Source organism: Uranotaenia lowii, chromosome 2 (assembly GCF_029784155.1).
Source record: "Uranotaenia lowii strain MFRU-FL chromosome 2, ASM2978415v1, whole genome shotgun sequence".
In the NCBI taxonomy this organism is placed as follows: domain Eukaryota; kingdom Metazoa; phylum Arthropoda; class Insecta; order Diptera; family Culicidae; genus Uranotaenia; species Uranotaenia lowii.
This window is the reverse complement of record NC_073692.1, coordinates 372,381,207-372,400,239: the sequence shown is the minus strand read 5'-3', so window position 1 is coordinate 372,400,239 and position 19,033 is coordinate 372,381,207. Positions and strand designations below refer to the sequence as shown.

The window sequence follows — 19,033 nt, the reverse complement described above, 5'->3', positions numbered from 1 at the left end:
GTACCATTGCTTGGCTAAGGCAATTGCAGGCAGCACAATATTAGACCTTACAAATTGAATCCACCTTGCAAATGTATTTTGTACCAACACACTCTCCAACGGACAGGGCTGCCATGATCCAGGATTTATCTGTAAAATAAGATTTTATAACATTCATACAGATATTTTCCACAAATTACAATGCACAAATTTACACAGAAACTGCACATATTTAAAGAACATTAACATTTTTAATAGTACTATATGTTTTTTCTACGTAATGAGACTGAATAGTAAGACATATGAGGAGAGGCAGAATCATACTTGCGTTTTGTCAACATGTGTATTTTTATCCATGTAGGAACCCTGGCGAAGGATATCGAAACAAAGCAACGCCACGTTGATGCGTGTAATGCGCATTAGACTGGTTCAGTTCATCTATTCGTGTTTTTTACGAGCGATGAAAGTTTTTGCAAAAATGTTTTTTTTTCGGAAATTAACGCTTCGTTATTCTAACATTTTGTTGTTGTCAAGGTTGCAAATAAAAAATCAGTTAAATACAGTTAAATGTTTTTGGGAAATGACGTAAAGGTATTCAACTAAAATTAAGCTTTTAGACTTTTTCATTCAAACTGTAATATGTCAAAAACGACAAAACATCTTTTTTTGCAAATTCACTGAGAATATATAAAAATGAAGCAAACATGAGTCAAATTTCAAAACTTATTTGGTAGGAATCAGAATATAAGCAGGTTCGATTTTGTTGGATTTTGAACGACTTTATGTACAAAAAATCATATCTACCGCTTTTTTTATCTCAACTTGCAATGAGATTCAAACCAGAGACTCATGAATTCTAATTTCAAAATTCATCCAAATTCTCTTGTCATTTTGACTTTCAACGGAAATTAGTTGCATTGTTTTTTCATGCATCGTTACAATTCAGTAGAAATCGAAGTTTTCTGTGCAGGAATCAAAAAAAAAATCAAATCTTAAAATCTAAAATTGTAAAGAAACAATGTCATTGGAATTGAACGTTAGATATGTGTAAAGTATGAGATATTCTTGCGTGCACCATAACGTCTATTAAATTAGGCACGGTACTGGTAGTAAATAATTTGTAAAACAACAACCACTTATCTAAAAAAGCCATCAATTCTTTGTTCATTTAAAACCATGTATTATAAGCAATGCTGAATACATTCAAGTAATTTAATAATATAAATAGACTTTTTGCACTTATATCCCAGCGTATTAAGTTCCCAGCTTGAATGAGGTCAAATAAACAAAATTACTTGGAAATCAATTATGTTCACACTTTATGAGTCCGACTGTGGTCAGCAAAAAATAGTAAAAATGAACTGGTCTAATTCCAATTATTGCAAATCGGTTTCCTATGCTTGTCGCAAAATTGCGACAAATTATGGGATCCGAGCAATTCGATTTCGATCGAAAATTGACAAATTTACATAAATCAGATTAGTTTGAGATCATTTTTCTAATTTTATTTCAAAATTTTGTTGTTGGATTTTATGATTTTGATCGTTACAGGCATTGATAGGAAGCGTAAAAGCAAAGAAACACGTTGGAGGGATCACTAAGTTCGTCTTTCAATATGGCGGAGTGCGCCAATAATTCATTTCACCTCGCGATTTTAAAATAAAATGTCTCAAAAAATAGTTTCAAAAGTAACAAATTTATGATACAAAATAAATTCACAGGCGTAAGTTCATCATGTGAAGTAGCTAATTAAAGTGGAAAGTGATTTTTCAGCTCTTAAATATGCATTCATGAATTAAGACGAATCAGAGGGATACGACGGAGGTTGGTGCCCCTACCCTAGGTGCATTTAGCCCGCACGTTTTAAGGTTCGGCAATTCTGACAACAGTTATAACAAAATAGATTTCTCAAAAAATGAAGGAGATTTCAACATGCTCATGTGTATACAGTTTTTGTACAGATATTCTATGTAATATTTCATTAAATCTGTATTCTGCTTAATAGGCGCATATAGCCCGCTTCTCCCCTATGCTTAGTGAAATAAAAAACTCAAATTTCTCTTAAAAACTTTTAGATTTTGTAACCAATAACAAATTTTTCAAAAAATGAAAAATATACAAAGATTTTGCCCTTTTTATTTTGTTTTCAAAAATCGTCCTGAATGTCTGACCGTGTGGGTACGTGTGGTTGAATGTCCAGATTCGGTTGTTTGGTGTACGCGTTTCATTTGCTGCTGCTCGGTTGAATTCTGCAGGGTGAGATTTGTTTCCTTTTGTATTGTTCCACATCGTGTTATAGCTGCATAGCTGGGCTAGTTCGAGTTGGTGCAAACTGTACGGCGGGCTTCTGCTATAGAAATATTTTTCTCAACGCTCATCCTCAGAACGGTTTCTTCTTCAATCCATTTTTTACATCTTTTATCGGTAGGTGAGTGCTCCGTTGATTGGCATGTTTGGCAAAATTTTGAACCGGAACATCCAGTCGAATCATGTTTCGTACTACAGCAAATACTGCATGATTTTTCAAACGTACAATGTTTTTTTGTGTGATTGTAACGGTAACAGTTTTTGCAGAGCAGTGGTTGTGGGATATAAACTCGAGTGCGCACTCGAAGCAATCCAAACTGTACAAATTCTGGTATTATTGTCGAGTTAATCGTCAGCACCAAAGTTGGTGTACTGACAATTTTACCTTCTGATGTCTTTTTTGGAATGCGGCGAATGTGCGTTATTTTTTGAGTTGATAACTCGGAAAGCAGTTCTTCATCGGTCATTCCATTTACTTCGTCACATCGAACAACCAATATTCTGGTATTTAAATGAGGATGTCTACCTATTTCAATAGGAGTACCATCTTCCAGTTTATTAAGTAGCACTAAATACCTTCCTTGATCTTTATTTCTGATCTTTAAAACAAACCATTTCTTGTTCCAGTCAAAAAAAGCTCCTTCGCTTTTGCCCACTAGTTTTTCAATGGATCGTCCAATCAGGAACGGGTTATTTGGTAAACTGTGTCCATCCAAAGCACGTAAAAATAGGTAGAATAACTTCCCATGTAGATTTGTTGGGTCAAGCCACTCCGGAAGAGTACGGTCCGGTCGATCACCGGGCGACGGGCTCATGATTAAACGCACTACCGAGCATTAGAATGCATTCGAAAATTATTTTTTTAGCCTTTAATAAGGGAGCGCAGAGATCAGAAAATCGACTGGTCTCGCTGAAGGCTGAGAAAGAACTGACGCTCCTACTTTGTCGAAGTCAACTTACAATAAGTCCTTCCATGTAAAGCTCTGTCTTCCTCTTTTCCTTTTATTAGATTCTAGCTTATAAAGGGTATTCGGATCAAAAAGTGGTAAAATTAGTGAAATTTAGTCAATGTTGCAATTTAGGATGTAAATCGATTATTAAAGGGTGACACGGTCAAAATTTGGTCAAGGAAAAACGCGTGTAAATCGGTGAAATCGTTTATTTAAAAAATCAAATTCAATTTCTTTTTCAAGTTTAATTAGTATAAAATTCAGGAAAAATATTCTGTTAGGCTTCCGCTTTTCCAAATCCGAATTGCCAGGCCTTACGCTTAACCCCTGCCATCAGATTTTGTACAGCCACCTTGTCCATCTTCTTCGCCGTCCTTAACAGTTTTTTGGTCTTCTTTAGGTTCCGCTTGACAATTGCCCAGTATTTCTCAATTGGGCGGAGCTCTGGCGTGTTGGGAGGGTTCTTGTCCTTGGGAACCACCTGCACGTTGTTGGCGGCGTACCACTCCATGGCCTTTCTACCGTAATGGCAAGATGCCAAATCCGGCCAAAACAGTACGGAACAACCGTATTTCTTCAGGAAAGGCAGCAGACGTTTATTCAAACACTCTTTCACGTAAATTTCTTGGTTGACAGTCCCGCAAGCTATGAAAAAAATACTGCTTTTCAAGCCACAAGTACAGATGGCTTGCCAAACCAGATATTTCTTCGCGAACGTTGACAGTTTCATGTGCTTGAAAATATCTGCTACCTTTCCCCTTCCTTTTTCCGTATAAAACTCCTGTCCCGGAAGCTGCTTGTACTCGGCTTTGACGTAGGTTTCGTCGTCCATTACAACGCAGTCAAACTTCGTCAGCATCGTCGTGTACAGCCTCCGGGATCGCGCTTAGGCCGTCGTATTTTGTTTATCATCGCGATTTGGAGTCACTACCTTCTTGTAAGTCGATAGTCCGGCTCGTCTTTTGGCTCGATGCACGGTTGTAGACGATACACTCAGCTTATTCGCGGCATCTCGGAGAGAGAGGTTAGGGTTTCGCTTGAAACTACCGACAACTCTCTTTGTCGTCTCAGCGGTTTCTGGTTTTCGATTCCCCCCCGATCCAGACTTCCTGGCTGTCGACAAACGTTCCCCAAACACTTTAATTACATTTGTAACGGTTTGATTTGGCAACTTTTAGCGATTTTGCAAGGTTTGCGTGAGTGTAGCTCGGACTTTCGCGATGCGCGAGCAAAATTTTGATACGCTGCTCTTCTTCTTGGACGGCATTTTGACAACTGAAGAGTGAATTCCAAAATCAAAATAGGAGCAACATTCTACACACACACACCTTCAAAATGAGGAGTGTTCAGGTTTTTAAATGCAAAATTGAAAGAAATACGTCAAGTTGATTTTGACCAAATTTTGACCGTATCACCCTTTAATCGCCGCAGAACGCGAGTTTTCAATGAACTGCTTCTCGCTGCTAACAGTTGTTTAGGTCTTCTTAAGTTTTTGCTTTACTAACGCCCAATATTTCTCGGTTGGGCGAAGTTCTGGTGTGTTGGGAAGGTACTTATCCTTGGGCTCAATCTGAATGTTGTTTGCGGCGAACCACTCCATGGTCTTTTTTCCATCATGGCAAGAAGCCAAATCCGGTAAAAAAAGACAGATAAGTAATGTTTCTTCAGGGAAGGTAAAAACTTATTTTGAAGACACTCTTTCTCGTAAATTTCCTGGTTGACGGTGCCCGTTGCGACGCTTTTCAAGCCACAGGCACAGATAACTTGCCAAACTAGATATTTATTCACAAAATTTGGCCCCATCCGGTTGCTTTTTGTCCAGGAAGCTATCTAAAGTCTGCCTTAGCGTAGGTTTTTTTTTCAACAATGTCGTATACAGCTTCCGAGATCTTATTTTAACCGCAAGGTTTTGCTTAGCGTTGCGATTTGGAGACACTACTTTTTTATAATTCGATAGTCAGGATCGTTTTTCTGCATCCATGGTTGTAGACGATATTACCAACTCATTGCCAGGTGTTTGTTTAAGAGTTCGTTTTGCTGTCCACTGCGAAGTTTTTCAAAATATCTCCCCACAAGTAGTCGAAATATTTTGCGCAAGATTTGACCACCGCATTTTGATTATTTTACCGGTGGGCAGCTGTTCTACCTTGTAGAAGTGAAGTCAGGACTATTTATAAGTCAGCCAGACGAACCGGTCAAGAAAATTTAACTTTTTTAACACTTCCTTCATTCATATTTTTGGATTTAGCTTGAAAAAACCTCTAAGGCTAGAGGGCATGTTGATGAAAAGCTCCCATGAATTGTAACGCCTTTGCTCTACACTAGCTAACTATGCATGAGAAACTGAGAAACAGAATTCCCATGTATATCGAGCCCAGTAGTTTGAGAGCGTGCTTTTACACACACTTCGAACGAGCAAAAAACGTAACAACTCATGGGCCTACTGAGTTTTCCTTATGCGAAGATAGTTCTAGCGACGTTGCCTTTTTTCTAAAGTTTAAACCGATTATTCTTAATATGCGAGGTATTTCATCTCCCGATTAACCATCGAAAAACAAAAGCATGGATTGGAGTGGTGCTCTTCTCATGTATCACAAAAACAAGGAAGATTATTTATTGTCGCTCATTGGACGAGCATTTCCGGTCGACCAGCAACAGACGCACGGATGAATGATGACCCATAGGATAGAGGCACCTTTCTTCAGCACCCACCCACTCCCATTGATCATACAGATTGTAGGGAACAACAGGATGTGTGGGAGATACACTCATATCGGTGGCCACCATTCATCATCACATGCACTCTTCACTTCACCCGCATCATCAGCATCATCCTCATGGGAGCAACAAGTCCGCAGGAAAAGAGAAATGTTCTGTGGGGGCATCGTCAAAACTCATACTCGCTTACAGATCCGTACAGCAGGTGGTTAAAAGTTGCTGCTCTATCAATAGAATCGGAAGCTGCTTGCCCCTAACTAGATTGATAACTTTTATCAAAAGAAGGTGGGGAAATCGATTTATCAATTCGAAAGCTCCCCTCGAATTGTGGGGAATGTACAGTTCGGTTAAATAAGAAGATAAATCTTCCGAATGGGATTGATAAAGTTCCGAATAGCGATGAAAGTTTTAAAAATTGTTGAGGCCAGTTAACATGAGCTCATTGGGGAGTTTTGGAATTTGTTTTGATTTTTAATATCAGCAGGACTTGGTTGATACAAATATTAAATGTGAAGATTGATACATTGATACTGGTTACAAGAAGCTAGTCAAGCAAGTCCTTCAGCAATAAAAATGTGTTAAAAATAATTTTTAAAACAAGCCCATCGGTCACCGATGCACTCGAGCAATAAATTTAATTACACATTCCGGTTGCACTGAATGGATACCACCCACAATCGCCGGGACAGAACCGGGGGCAAATAGGAAAAACAAACAAATAATCACTCTTAATGCAGCCCGGGCCAGGTATAAGCCAGTCCACACAATGATGACGACGACACCCAGAAGTGTATATTTATTGATTCACCTCTGCTGATAAATGGAATTTTCCAACCCACTCGTCGTCGTCGTCGTTGTCAAGCTGGCTGTTATCAATGACTGGCAGGCGCTTTCCACCAGGCAGCGATATTGAATAATGGCGATCTGATAGCGATGACGGCGACGGGAAAAATTGCACCAAAAGAGGGCTGAGCTCGAGATATGAACCTACTCGCCCAGCTACAACCTAGAGTTCATTCCATCACTCAACCAACCAATTGGGGGAGGGCGGGGCTCTTGAAGGGTTTGTGGGAGGGGAATGGTCTCGCAGATCGGAAAGAAAATATTAACAACCACCTCTTGCCTGTTGCATGATGGATGAGCTTCAGCTACGTTTCACAGGAAGCTTATCGATAGGTTTCTCGGTCTTTAGAGAAGAAACTTGTTTGAAAGCTTCCAAGAAAATTCAACTTTTAATTTTACGCATTTAATTTCGAATGAATTTTGAATGAAACCAATTTATTGATATTTTAATATTTAGAGGAAAATTGTTTGAAAAGAATAAATCCTTATTCATATTGTTCTTACAAATAACTTGATTATCTCAAGAAAATGTTCACAATGAATCTGTAAGTCGAAATTTGATTAATTTCTTGAATAGAAGTTCTCTAAAAAGATTTCATGTTAAGAAAGGTGTGTAGAGTTTTGAATAAGTTGATTGGCTCTCTCTATCACACATTATTTGGATAGCAAAAGTATAACATAAATTTCTGAAATACTATGAAGAACAATGAATGGCAACCGAAAGTGCCAAAATACCAAACCTTCATCATTAGACTGAACCGTTTTTTTTAAATATATTTAACCTCTCAAATTTCTCAAACTCAATTATTCGGCTGGCAAACGGTGGATAATGTGCAACACGAGGCCCCATAGTGGCCATATCACTTCTTATTCACAACTATAGCGTGGTTTTAAAACTAGACCCAAATCGTTTTGGCAGTACATCAAGGATCAACGGAAAGAAGGCCTCCTTTTTTTTGGAAGACAAGGCGGCTACTTCGGATCGTGATATTTGTTACCTCTTCGCTGACAAATTCCGTAGTACTTTCGAATGGTTCTATATCGAGTATGCGTATTGACGATGCCCCCACAGAACATTTTTTTTTTCTGCAGACTTGTTGCTCCCATGAGGATGATGCTGATGATGCGGGTGAAGTGAAGAGTGCATGTGATGATGAATGGTGGCCACCGATATGAGTGTATCTCCCCTACATTCTATAGTTCAGTACAATATGTTTGATCAATGGGAGTGGGTGGGTGCTGAAGAAAGGTGCCTCTATCCTATGGGTCATCATTCATCCGTGCGTCTGTTGCTGGTCGACCGGAAATGCTCGTCCAATGAGCGACAATAAATAATCTTCCTTGTTTTTGTGTTACATGAGATGAGCACCACTCCAATCCATGTTTTTGTTTTTCGTTAGTTGATTGGGAGATGATATACCAAGCATATTAAGGATAATCGGTTTAAACTTTAGAAGGTAGATCATGTCTTGATCTTTTTTTCATGGGCTTGTTATATAGCTCAGTTGGCAAGTCAGTTGCTTCCTGAGCCGATGTCCGTGAGTTCGAGTCCAAGAGTACACATCGATCACAGTTGTACCGGACATCTGCATCGTTGATATAAGTAGCGAATGACATGAAGATGTTAACATTTAAAAACGATAATAATCGAAACAAAACAAAAATCTTGTTTTCATTTCAAGCTGGATCAACTCGACTTATTTAGCTCTAAATTAAAATAAGTCAACACAAAGGATAACCATAAATTGAAAAAAAAAATCAAAATTCGTGTCTTTTGGCTATTTTAAGGTTCAAATAGAGCAAAACATTGAAAATATCTCCCATTAACTTTAGAACAAGTGATATGCAACTAGCAAAATAACAGCAATTTGCCTCACAATGTATGTAGTTTATCTTAAAATTTCACTTTTGTTTGCGAGGGTTCAAGATGTAAGGCATTATTTGGACATTGATCTTTGCATACCATCTGAAAACCTAATTTTATTGAAGAAAATATGTCAAAATCTGTCTAAAACATGCAAATAGTAAAAAAAAGGCAAAACGCGGCTTGAAACTTGAGCAGTGATTGACGTTCTAAAAATTATAAAATAGACGATAATTTTAAACGTTTCTTTGCTGTTGATACATTGATTAAAATAACAGTTTTTTACAAAAATCCGTTTTTTTCCTCAAGTTTGTAAATTTTAATATATTTAATATCTGAATCTATTTTTGCATTCAATAAGGCCGGAACAAATTTCCAATCCTTCTTTTGTCACTCGGAGTTGAAACATCGCGAGGGGGGGGACAATAAAAAATAATGCGAAAAACAAATAAATTGGAATAAATTGCACGAAAGCTTGTTTGCAACAAAATTGCATACTATATTATTGCATAAAACTTATAAATCAGGTTTTTTTTTTATCGAAAAATTCAATAAAATCAAGAATACAAAATGTGAATTAACTTCCATCTTCCAAAATTTGGTTCTTGGTCTTGTAATCTTTTGGATATTTGATTTTTTATTTGAAATTTACCTAAAATACTTCAATCTTTATTTATTCCCCCCTTCGGGATTTTGTAAATTTCGAAGGGGGGGGGTGACAAAAGAAGAAATTGATATTTGTTCCAGCCTAAATAATGTTTGAAAGACAATTTTTAATATTATAAATTAGCATTGTAAAAATAACACTTTCAAAAGTTAGTATAAGCTTTGAATAGAAATAGCTTTCCGAATACAGTCGTCCTAACATGTTTAGCCGTGTTATTCGGATAAGACAGATAAATCAGTTGAAATTTTTAAATGCAATAGTAGAAAAAATTAACTTTCATTAGGTGTGACATTGAAGAAGAGGAGATTGATATCACTCTTTGATATGTTTTTGGCACGTTCCTAACGAAAAATCGTTTTCTGATCACAGGTTCATCTCTTTTGAACACTCAGATGAATTTTCAGAAACAATTTAATTCAGAAAGCTAAAATCATTGGATCTATATTTGGAGGCGCCGACCGTGGTCTAGAGGATAGCGTTCAAGTCTTCTAAGCCAGTGGTCATGAGATCGAGTCTCGATCGTGACATACATAGTACTCTTTCTGTGGGTTGGTGGTGTTAGCATTAGTAAAATGCTAGCCATTATATCCATGAAAGATGTACGCTTTAGTCTTGAGAAGAATTTAGATCTCTTCAAAGAAACATGGAGTTTCACTGAGATCCTATATGTGTGTGTTCGTTTTTAAAAAATGCTATCAGATTTCATGGATATACACCTGAAATAACTACTCACTGAAATAACTGACAAATAACTAGTCACTACGAAAACGCTTGTTTAGTTTTTAGTTTTAACCCAACTCCATATGTCAATAACATGATTTAATAGGAAATTTGTCTGGCTACAACTTTGTAGAAGTGATACAAATTAAGAGAAGAAAGTTAGAATGTTACAAATAAAGTGATTTAACACTTGATAACATTTGAAAAATCTCATAAAGCTTCTCATTACTGATTGCACCAAGACCAGGGTTTACTAAGAAGTTGGGATGCGTCTTGAAGTCAAGTTTTTGATCAAGAATTAAGGGGTCCGATAGGAAATAATCGGCGGAAATGGGATGCCGTTTGCGTGAAAAATTTATTGCGGTTGAACGCCAGGCAGATGTTGTTGCACCAGTAAGCAAAAACGTAGAAACTGATGTTAAGCATCCGTCAAAGCTGAAATTTTAGCGAAATCTTAGATATCACTAATTATTTTGCATAAAAAATAGTTAGAGATGCCATATGGCCCTATATCATGGTAGTATTTTGATCAAATCATATTTGTTTTTAACAGATTAGTGTTACGCTCTTCTATTTTCACTGTAAGGTTGTAATTAGAGTGTATATTTATTGTTTCAATGATAAAAAGAAAAAAAAAACATGTATGGTTAATCTTTTTTTTTTTTCTTAAAAGCGGCATTTTACCTACCTGATATGGGCATTCACAATCCGCCTCTTATTCCAATATCTTTTAATTTATAGCTTTGCCAAAAGCTTCAATTTGTTGAATTTCTTATTTGCAGATGAACAAGAAAAAAAACCATTACACCTTTTTGTTTCTGTACGCCCGAGTATTAAAGTTAAATATAGTTTAACAGAACTATTTAAAATCTTTTATGAATTTTCAAATTTTTTGACTCTTAATACAACATTAAAATTTGTTGATGCCATATGTCAAAAGCGAATTTCCCTCTGACTGCACTGACAAGATTTGTCGATCTATCAGCCATTTCCAAATACGCGCATTTAGCAACACTTTCCCCTAGATTGCGTCAGTTTGGATACCCGCTGTAAAACTGTCTTGCACAGAGGATGTAAATTTCATTTAGTTCGTACTAGTTGAACGTTTAGGCATAAATCCATGTTGGCATTGGAAAAACATTCCTTGCAAAATGAGAAAATAGGGTTTAGGATAAGGTTGCCAGAATTTTTTCCACTTCCATCTGGGCCTAGCAATTCCGGGCATTTTTTCAAAAGAACCTGGCAAAATCCGGGCATGGATTTCAATTTTTCAAATTCAACAACCGAGCAAAAACCGGGCAAAATTTAGGTGTTATTATATAAAAAATGGAAAAAAAAATAAATTAATATTTTATTAATGTAATTGCACTTGCAAAAAGTTTTTGGAACACTTAAATATTTAAAGGATTATAAAAGTAAATCCGCGAAATTATTTGAAACAACCGTTGAAAATTTCCATACCGTTAATCGATTTTGCTGAAACTTACTCATAAACTTTGATTTTTTTTGGTTTCTTTGTGAAAATTGTGAAAAAATCCGGGCAATATCCGGCCTTTTTTCACGATATCTGGGCAAACGGGCCGGACCGGACTTTCTCGAAATTTCAATTTCCGGGCAAACCCAGATAAATCCGGGCAATCTGGCAAGCTTAGTTTAGGATTATCAGTTCGAACAATTTTGCAGTTGCGCATAAGGTGGATATTCCTTTGTAGTTATTTTTATTTTTTGTCACCTTTTTTATGAACAGGAAACATATAAGCATCCTTTAACAGAAACAGGGAAAACGGCTCTGTCCAGCGGAGCTTGAAATATTCGTTAAATCGGAGACACAAATGAGGCATGAAGCATTTAGATATGTGGCGAGTATTCCGTCCAATCTCGAAGAATGAGAGATTTTCATTTTAGCAGTCGCCTTAAAAATGGTTTCCTCTTCTATTTAAATGATGTTTAAAGATGTATTTAAGGAAGGGACGTTTCGAGCAGCGTTAGCTATTTGATCGGCAGAGATTAAACTAGTGGTGAAAGCACTAGAGATTTTTTAGCGAGCGGATTACATATATCGGGATCCGAACTCACAGTTTCGCTCTACAGGAACATGTTGGTTGGTAGCTCAAAATCTCTCCGCTGATTTTTCACATGTTTCCAAGACGATCTAGGACTTTTCTTGAAGTTTCGTTGCAGTTGCGTCAGATAGTTCCTGTAGAATCGAGAGCTGGTTTTTTCATACGCAAAATTAAATTTACGGTATTTATTGGTCTTTAGCGCTTTGTGATTTGTGCCTATTATAATAGCGAAGTGCTTTGCATTTCAAAGTTTTAATCTGGCGTGGTTCTTTAACCAAGGGAGTTCTAGAATTTCCAAAAACCAAACGTTTCGGAGCAAGACGATCAATAGTATAATTGATGATGTTTGAAAATGTTTCTGCGGCGTTGTATGGCGGAGAGCACGAGCTCATATTTGCGTTTGCGTTTTCATAATCATGGTAAAATGCAACTGGTTCATGAGAAGAAAAATTAGAGCCAGAAACCTCAATTGTGATAAGTAAAGCGGGATGATGCCGAACCAATTTAACCAAAGACACAGGAGCCAATTCAACTATTGGCGTACTAGCTCCTTCTTTAGCGAAACATCGATCAAGAATACGCCCGTTTTCATTTTCTACGCAATAAATCTGCGGGAGAGTGGCTGTGCTTAAGGAGTCTAAAATAATTTCAGACGAGGAAGAGAGAAAGAGGAACGAGCTGGGGCAGGATACCAAAATCCACCTTGAGCGGGGCACCATTTAATACCTTGTAAATTGAAATCGCCGATGGTAAATATGTGGTCTTCAGGTGAGGCAAGCGACGTAATTTTAATAAGGTACCTGCTCATCCACGACACTCTTAGCACGGCGACTCTCCGACAAATCAACAACATCGTTAATGAAAATGACCGTACGCTCGATCTCTGTTCCGTCAATGACGAGTTGCATTTGGCAACAATTAAAAAGCTCTTAAGCCGTCCCTCACAACACCGCTTAACTGCCTTCGCTCGATGTTTCTGCAATTGTCTCCGTCACCGAAAAACCTTTAAGAGCGTTGATTTTTTTGTCGTTTTTCAAACTCTGGACATCATCAACCGACCTGAAAGCCGCTTTCGAGAAAGTGAACCTTGAAATATCTGTCGCCAAACTCGTTCGCATTGGTTTTTGGGAGTCTCTACTGGAATGGTTTCGCAGCTACCTAGTAGGTCGGATACACATTGTCCGATCGGCCGAATCCTTCTCCAATCAGTTTTTGGTCACCTCTGGAGTGCCTCAAGGGAGCCATTTAGGACCAATACTATTCTTGATTTATTTCAACTTTGTGCTGTTGCTTCTCGATGGATCAAAATGAGCGTACACAGACGACTTGAAATTATTTTATCCTATCTCCGACCCCGACTATGCCAATTTCCTGCAGGACCAGTTGTCTGCCTCTGAATCGTAGTAAATGCGCGGAAATTCTTTTTCCCTTGAGCCGTTCCCATTTAAAGTAGTTTATTTTCTCGGCAACAAGGCTCGAGTTGAGCAAGTGCAAGATTTTGGTGTAATTCTTGAAAAACGGCTAGATTTCAAGATTCACACAAATAAAATCGTCAATAAAGCTTCTAGAAGCCTAGGCCTACTGTACATGACGAAAGACTTCAAAGATATTTACTGTTTGAAGAGTATCTATTGTAGTTTGCTTCGTTCGATCCGTGAACATGTCTCTGCTATCTGGAGCCCTTATTACTTAAATGGCTCCGAGCGTATTGTGACTATCCAACGGCACTTTATGATATTCGTTCTTCGACACCTGAACTGGCAAGACTCGTTCCGACTTCCCAGCTACGAAATCCTCTGTCGTCTAATCGACATCAACACACTGCAAGCCCGCAGAACCACCGTACGAGCCTCTGTCTTAGCTTATTTTCTTACATCGAGAACTGATTGTCCCGCACTGTTGGAAGGTCTTCAACTCCACGTACGACTACGAGGTTTGAGAAATCGTGATTTCCAGCTCTACGTCCTTCTTCGGTTGCATAATTTTGGGGCTAACATTGGTGTAATCAAGACATTCAATCGCTACTCCGAACATGTTGATTTTTAAGATTCAAGGGATGCATTCTGAAGAAAAAATCATTAACATTAAAGTTTAGTTTAGACCTTTGTATTTGTAGTGTCTTTATTTAATTTTTTTGTTTGATATCATGTAAAAGGCGCTTCTCTATATCCAGTTCGAGGGACCAAACATCCAAACACGTTCAAAAGCGTAATCGATCTCTGTTAATTTGTTATGATCTTAATTAAATTTATTCGGTAATGACGTAAAGGCTTCCAGCTTTCGGGCTTATTTTTTTTTTCGATTACATCATTTACATCGTCTTTTTCGATCATTTGGTCATCACACGTTGCAATAAAAGCTGCGTTATTTTGAAACAAAACGGCATCCCAGTAAATTTGTAACTTTCTTGATATAAACCAAAATCGTTTGGACAATTCGTATTTCTTCATAAAGATGAATGCATTAGTTGACTTATAGCCTTAAATTTTCTTTGGTAGATTTACTTTACCTTACTTAAACTTACCTTACTTTACATTACCTTACCTTGTTCTCATACCTCATACCTGTAGTATTTCTAGAGAAAAAGGATTTTCAATAAAAATCTACCAATGTTAATCTTTTTCACATTTTTGAAACAGCCCAGATCTAATCCCAAAAGATATTCAAAATAGTTTGATAAAGGAAATTTAAAACTCCAGTCGGTCTTATGAACGTATGAAACAAACTTTACGTGATGTATAAAATTATATACATATATTTTGAACAAATAATTCTTACGAAATTTTCAACATGGATTATTTTCTGTTCAAAATAATTGTTCTTTCAACTACGAATAAAACTCATCACTTCAATAACCTAATTTATATTTTTAACTAAACGAAAATAATTTTTAACTTAAATATCAGTAACATGATAGAATTAGGAAAAATAATAAACAACCATTCATATAAAACCTTCTTGCATGTGCTGTACTAAATATTTGCATGATAAAGCTGCTAGATTACCACTGCACCAGCTTCACCTGTAGTAAGCTTACTCTAAATTTTCAATATTGCTATGCCAAAAAAACACGTTAATACTCAACTAACACTTCACCACCAGTCACCATATCATTCTCACTCCTGCACTCTTGCCTGCCTGTACAAATCAGCCGCACAAGTCGGTCACTTGCTTCTAGTTAGTTTCTAGAAAACCAAAAAAAAATACGAAAAACGCCTCCCTCCCCTGTGACATTCCCAACTTTTATCAAGTGCGTATATATTGTATACGTGCCCCATTAGGCTGCTCAGACCCATCCTGAACCCTTGGCAAAAGCTTCATGTATGGCACTAACATCGTATGGTTTCCGCTGGAAGGTATCGGCTGCGCAGGCGCAAGCGAACAACACCATCGGGGGACCGACGGCGGATGTGGTCGGTGGATCCGGCGGAATAGCGGCGGCCGTGGTGGCTGTGATAGGGCGACCTCTGCCGACGATCAGCGAAACAACGACGGCCTTCACGAATGTGTCGTCGGCGAATACCAGCCCGGAGAAGGGCAGCCTAGGGAACGGGGTCGAACGGGATCGAATCGAGCCGGACCCGGTGACGGCGGATATCTCGATGGCGTATCCGTCTGGCGGCGGCGGTGGTCCATCCGGGTCCAGCTCGAAGCCATCGATCATGAAGAAGAAGTCCCAATCGGCGACGGACTCCAAGAGGGAAAGGAAGGCGGCCAAAACGTTGGCCATCATAACGGGGGCCTTCGTGTGCTGCTGGCTGCCCTTCTTCATCATCGCCATCCTGCTTCCGACTTGTACCGGGTGTGATATTAGCCCGATCGTGACCAGCGTGTGTCTCTGGTTGGGCTACTTCAACTCGACGCTGAACCCGATCATCTACACGATCTTCAGCCCGGAGTTTCGACACGCATTCAAGCGGATCCTGTGCGGCCGGCGGCACAGTTTGCGCCGAACCAGGAACATGGGCATCCGCCACATGAGGTAAGGAAGCATGAGCGGGGACGGGACTTCACGGGGAGATACCAAATTGTGATGTTAAGCTAGTTAAATTCGAACAAAAAATTATTACCTGTAAAATGGCAAAATAAAAAAACACCCGTAGATTTATAGGTTGAAATAGTAGGTCGAATTCTACTCCTAGGTACTTTAAGGTGGATGGAAAGGAATCAATTTCCGATTTAAAAACTGAAAATCAGATCGAAACAAAGAAAATGAAAAATAACTTGGGGGGTTTCAAGGTTTATGAGCAGAAATTATGGATTGTTATTTTTACTACAATTTAACTGTTTTAACAAGTTTTAAAATCAATTTAAGGATTCCGGAATTCGAATTATCCATTGTTTTACCTTAGTTCATTAGAAAAATAATTTCATACCTTCAATCGTTGCTCTACAAACACGAGACTGTTGAATTAGGTGACGTTATTTGTTATGAACACCACTTTTGAGGTATCTACAGATGGATTGCGAAACTCTGACATTAAAAGTTTAATCAAAAACTAATTTTTCACAAAGTGTAGATTTATATACGTTCTGATTTACGACGAATGGGCGGGATTTAAATTGACAATCGATCTGGTCTCTTCCTCTCTACAGAAGCTGCAGAAACTACGGTTTGTCTCTCAAACAACTAGTTGGCCTTGTGGTAAGGTGCTGATGAGTTGACTCGGAGGGTCGGTGTTCGATTTTCGGTCGGTGATTCTGCGGCAACTAGTAAAATGCTCACTTCATACTTCTTTCTTACTGTTCCTTGACATTTAAGATCACACCGATTACCTTCCCTCATCTGAGTTGATCCGCAAAAGACGCCAGTGTGCCTTTTAGATCTCTCGCACGCGTTTCAGTGTTGTGAAGAGCCAAGAAGCTGCACGCTCTCTGTTAAGGAATTTTTTACTTGAAGAACAGCGTTAACATTTACGCTCAAAGGCACCTTTGTTGTACTTCTATTTAAACTTCCATAAACAGGTTAGAAAACTTTGCTGAATAAATGCTTTGTAAGAGGCTGTTCCGCGTAGATTTATATGTATGTATATTTATCATAGGGTAGCCAAATTTTTTTCAGAAAGTATCCGGACCGGACAAATCCGAGCAATTTCATATAAAAACCTTGTAAAATCCGGACATTTGATTTCAAAATTGACGACTAAACATCCGGGCAAAAAAAATGTTTTTTTTATCAAAACTCATCGACAGATTTTAAATCGTTTTTTGATCGTCCAAAACAACACAATTTCTTTTTTATCGTTTGATTTGCCAAGTAAAGTGAAAAAAAAATCCGGCAAAATACGGACATTTTTCATTGAAATCCGGGCAACCAGGCCGGGCAGGACTGTTCCCAAATATTTTATTAAATATCCGGGCAAACCTTGATAAAACCGGGCGATCTGGCAACCTTAAGTAATGCAGAGTTTCATATACAGAGTGACAGTAAATTTCCCGGACCTTTTTGAAAATAAACTCACTACTTTCTGATATACATATGTAGCCTCAAATCGAATGTCTCAAGCAACTAATACCTTCTTTGGGATCTTGGCTACCAGGGTAAACCGAAAAAATACAAAAATATCTCAAAATGCCCTCCTTAGACCTCCATACTCCTTTATTTAGACCTTTATTCAGTAAGTGGAACATTTACTCAACGACGCTGGCTTCTGAAACTCTTACCCTACCACCAATTGGTCAAGGTGAGTCAGCAAAAGAATTTTTCAACAAAAAACTCCTCCAAAAATTTTACAATTTTTTCATGGAAAAGACCAAATTTGTGTCCCTAGATTCCTGTTTTGTTTTGTTAAGTGTAACTTCAAGACCAATTCTGCTGAGTTCTCAGGTATGGATCCTCCGTGACGTACTGAAGCCGTACACAACGAAACACTAAGGTTCAAATGGATTCACAGCTTCAGCAGACTTGTAGCTAGACGAATTCCACAGATCGACCATTGTCATTTGTAAAAATCAGTTTTTTTTATCGCTTTTGGGGCTTTAGGGTAAAGAATACGTGCCTGTCAAACTCACAGGTCTATACCAAGAGGAAAATCTCATGTAATTCATCTTGTAGGAAAACTGTTTTACGATGTGGTACCGGAGATGACCTTAAAATGTCACTGTTAGGTATGGAACGATATTCACGGAAAAAAATGCAGACTAGCATCGCCGGAGGCATTCGCAACTCACTGAAGGAATGTATTGAGGTCGTTGTGGAAAGTGAATCACTACTACCTCATGGATGGGTAGGCACGTGAGAGATCTGTTATGTCAGCGATGCATAACGAAGTGAAGATCTTCAGCGATAGACAGCATTCATATGAGCCGCTTTGCCTAGAGAAGTCATGTTATATTCGAACTCGGTTCATCATGTTGAGCTTGGTCCACACATTCGTGGGAGGGAATTTGGAGCCTATCTTGAATTTTTTGTTTGTTTGATGTTGTTGCCAAAGTTCCATTGAATATCACTAGCTATTCAGGTGGTTCGATTTGATTAATTTGTAAGCAGGGTAACGGTTTTGAAGCATTTTTAAAAAGTGCAGGAACTTTATTGTCACACAGCATTGTTTAGCGATAACTTAAACCGTATTCGTTTTCATCACTCGATAGTGTTGCACCGTCCGACCAAAAACGAGCATAAATCGAGTTTTGCCCTCACGCGCTTAATATCGATAGTGCCAAATGTCAAGCTGGTCAAAATTCATCAACAACTGATATTTGTTTTTGCTTCCATACAATATGTTTACATCGGGAAGCACGACCTGTTAAAGTACATGATAGTATAAGTGAGAGAACAAGCAACACTGATTATGTTCAGAGTGTACTACTGTCCACGTTATGGTGCACTACCAGTAGACCACTCATCTTGAAAACGAGCACGAAGACAGCAAAAAGTGCACTACCGGTAGAGCACCGGTGCAATACTGAACGAAAACAGATT

The 19,033-nt window shown here is 38.2% G+C and overlaps 1 protein-coding gene across 1 annotated transcript in view; it reads left to right on the top strand.

Annotated features, from left to right (window-relative positions):
• Positions 1-16,120, top strand: part of LOC129747777 (5-hydroxytryptamine receptor-like) — a gene marked incomplete at its 5' end in the record, with an annotated part of 98,831 nt that extends 82,711 nt beyond the window's left edge. Inside the window, one exon of the mRNA XM_055742123.1 lies at positions 15,468-16,120. Within this exon, the coding sequence (XP_055598098.1) occupies positions 15,468-16,097 (630 nt within the window). The remainder of the gene's footprint in view (positions 1-15,467) is intronic.
• Positions 16,121-19,033: the final 2,913 nt, after the last annotated feature.